Below are 3641 nucleotides of genomic sequence, written 5' to 3'. Positions count from 1 at the left end.
CAGACAGGTTCGCCCGCTGTGCAGGGACGAACAGATATATAAGCGTCGTGCCTTCTCCCAAAGTCTCTACCCTTGCACCCGGGTTCGTTGTTTAAATGGTCCCTCCAATCAGAAAAGGAAGTTAGGGTCGAGGTTTCGGCGAGCAGCTCGTCGGAAGCCCAAGAATATAAGGGTTTGTAATTAACGCTGGGAGGTGGTGGATTGGCGGTGGTTTTGGTTCGCACCATGTCTCAACAAGGGAAGCTGGGAAGAAGAAGAACAAAGGTTTAGCAAACAGAGGCTATGGTGTGAAAGTGGAATAAAACCCAGAAAAACCCTACCCACACGAGAAAAGTCCAGAGAACAGGGAACGAAGAAATGAGAGGAAAGCGTAAATGCGAGAATTTAAACAGTCCCAGGCAGTAACATCAGTACATAAAGTCAAGAATAAAGAGGCATCAATGCAGAAAATTCATACCTTTTGATGATTGAAGAAGTGAAAGTCTTGGTTTTGAGAAGAGAAATCAGAGAAAGCTTTGAGAAGGAAGACGAAGAAAGCAAGTGAGAGCGTATGTGATGGAATAGTGTCTGAAGTGCGCATTTTTGAAAGGTTTAACGTAAACTTGAGAAGCGCAAGAGACGTTAAGTCACGACCGTGCAATTGGGCCACGTGTTGATAAATTACCGTGTGTGCCAAAGTGTCACGTCGTAGCGCAGAAACGTCTTGTCAATAGAATGCCACGTAGGACGGTAGGGTGAGGCCTTAGTCTTTTCGTTGTTAGCAGAATAAGGTCGTTTTCACACTTTACACACAAGTGATCTGAGAACGGGAGAGAGAATTCAGTTACGATTCAGCTACGCGTTTCCTGAACACGGTGTTTATGGTGTTCTATTACGGAGGTGCAACGGTGTTTTCTACCCTTACTGACTTGAGCGTCGGAGTGCAAACGGCCGCGAGGGCGCCCATTTGTCTCTTTGTTTCAGGTATTCACTGCGGCGAAGGGTTAAGATTTAAACAAAGACAAAGGAGTCCTTGATACGCAGCTCATAGCTACGCACGAAGGCAATCTGGTCAACTGGCAGGAACAACGCTCTTTATAGGAAAACACCTTTGGTCCACCACATTTACTGCATAATTTTGCATCATATACAGACAGAGCACTTGCAAAAAAACTTCAGATCTATATTAGCTAAAGAGCCTTTCTTGGCTACTGATATGTGTTGACTTTATACTTGCTCCAGTGCTAAATTTTCTTTAAGACAACCCTTACATAGGCCATTGGTGCCTTGACAGCAACACCAACAAGCATGACAACATTGACAAAAATGGCTTTGGCCATTAGTTGCATCCTTCCTTCCTTTGGTGGTCCACATTCTTAATTCTCATATAGTATTGTCATTGACAACACAGTTCCCCTCTAACATGGTTTTCAAAGCTGTAGAAAAAGTACCAAGAAAGCAGTTGCTAACAATTTAAAAGCATCTTCATCAGGTTCCAAAGTATCCATGAATAACCCCTTCATAAAACTTCACCAGCTTGACACCCTTTTCTCATGCAAACAACAACACTTTTTCCATTTCAACGTCTGTGTCTAACTAGAAAACGAGCTCCTCATAGTTGAACCTGTTGTTGTATACTTTCTAGATCATTATTATGAATTCTTCTTCCAGCCTTGCTTCCTGCACCCATTATTACCTCCTTTTTCCAGCGTATACATTGGATGCATTGATTTGGGTTCAGGTGCCAATCCGAAAATGCATACGAAAAAGAGCGCACCTTGTATTTCAACAAAAACCATGCAAGGAGTTGAGTTGATTGGAAAAAAATTTCTGCATATGGAACCTCTTGCTTAAAGACAACTCTATTCCTCTTCTCCCAAATACAATGTACAATTGCTACCCGCATTCCCTTCCGCACCTGATTTTTCTTAACTGACATATGTATAAGATAAAAGTTCTCAGGGTGACACTTCAATTCCTTATGTTGGAAAAACATAACACCTAACCACCTGAAGCATGTAGACCAAACTCGTTATGCAATGGCACAATCCAAGAAAAGATGTTGGGTGGATTCTTCTGACTCCCTACAAAGTGCACATATAGTAGAATTTATTGCCACCCTTCTTTTGAGAAGGTTAATACTAGTTGGGATTCTATCTAGTAAGATTCTCCACCCAGTGATTAGGGCTTTAGGCATTGCTTTTGCTTGCCATAGGTTGGAAAAAGATCCATCCATTGGACCATTGGTTTGGTTAGCCAAGCGAACATAAGCTGATTTCACATAGAAGACCCTTGTGGTATCCCCTCCCCAAACAAGATGATCCTTGGATTCCTTGTTCATGTCACCCCTATTTATGTGCGTAAATAAATCTTCCTCCAAACCCAATTCCCATTAAAACATATCCCTCCTCGAATTTAGCTGCCATTGCTACCAGAATCCTCCCAAAAGCCTACCTTACCCACCTTCTTGCCTTGTTCCATAAAAAGGGAGTAAAGTCTAGGAAACAAAGACTTAAGGCTAGAGTAATTGACCCACGCATCCTCCCAAAACCTAACATTCTCTCTGTCCCCAACTTTCCAAACAATAGCTTTTTGGAACCAACCATTGTTCCTGTCGGTTGACTCGATTACCTTCGTACATCTACGACGATCACACGCCAAATTATCTCTGCCTTCGTTTGTTCCTTTCTTCGATCAAACACCTGAAAATGCAAAGACAAAGGGCGCCCTAGAAGTCGTTTGCACTCCGACGCTGAAGTCAGTATAGCACTAGGAAACACCGAAAGTAAGCTGTAAAAGGCTCTCTGTGTAAACTGTGTGTGTATCAGCGTAAAGCTGCGTAAAACTTGTGTACCTTATTAGGTTTGATACTACCCTTTATATACTCTAGGATTTTCGCTGTTTCCGCTAACCATAATTAGGGTTACTGAGGGTACGCCTTAGTGTCGCTATCACCCACTCTTAGGGCAATCTAGCGCGTAGGGCTCCCTTATTGGAGTGCAACCTCTAACGGGATGACCACCTGGGTACCAACTTGTGCACCTAATCTCTGGGGTCATCCGTCTTGGGAGTGCCCTAGCTGTTCACGTGCCATGCATGCAACTCACCCCTGGAATGTGACCCTCACGGGTCGTATCTCTTCCAGTGGCTCTTTACTTGCGTTACGCCTGAACGCGTCATCCACACCGCACGCATGGACCCCTCGTGATCTAGGGTTCTTTCTAACTGATAACTGGTGTGTGGTCTAGGATCCACCTCTCGTGGCCAAGCTCGCTGTTTGAGTCTCTGATGTCCGATGTCACATCACCCTCACTATATTGCTAAGTACACATCAGTACATCCTGGTGATCGACGCCTGACCACTCCTCGGCACCTTGGCTCACGTGTCTTGGAGACACTGGCCCATGCCACTCGTGGGACCCAACTTACGTGGCCCCATAATCATTAATAGCGATCAACGACGTCCAAGGACTGGTCGGTACACAAGCCCCCAGTCTCGAGTTGTAACTTTTTCAGCGAAGAGACTAAGTCCTCGCCCTGGCAACCTACGTGGCTCTACGTGACGGGACGTGAACAGTGCACCGAAGTGACGCTTCTCTGTGCCCGCTTTAATCTGCGCACACGTGTCTTGATCAACGACCAAGACTTAATGTCGCTTGCGC

At 44.8% G+C, this 3641-nt stretch overlaps 1 protein-coding gene across 1 annotated transcript; it reads right to left on the bottom strand.

Moving 5' to 3' along the window:
* Positions 1-2011: 2011 nt before the first annotated feature.
* LOC137829152 (uncharacterized) lies at positions 2012-2320 on the bottom strand. The gene has a single exon (XM_068635946.1). The coding sequence runs from the start codon at positions 2318-2320 to the stop codon at positions 2012-2014; it is 309 nt and encodes a 102-aa protein (XP_068492047.1).
* Positions 2321-3641: the final 1321 nt, after the last annotated feature.

This window comes from Phaseolus vulgaris, chromosome 7 (assembly GCF_051622355.1).
Source record: "Phaseolus vulgaris cultivar YP4 chromosome 7, ASM5162235v1, whole genome shotgun sequence".
Lineage (NCBI taxonomy): Eukaryota > Viridiplantae > Streptophyta > Magnoliopsida > Fabales > Fabaceae > Phaseolus > Phaseolus vulgaris.
Note: the sequence above shows the minus strand (reverse complement) of the source record. Positions and strands in the feature narration are given on the sequence as shown.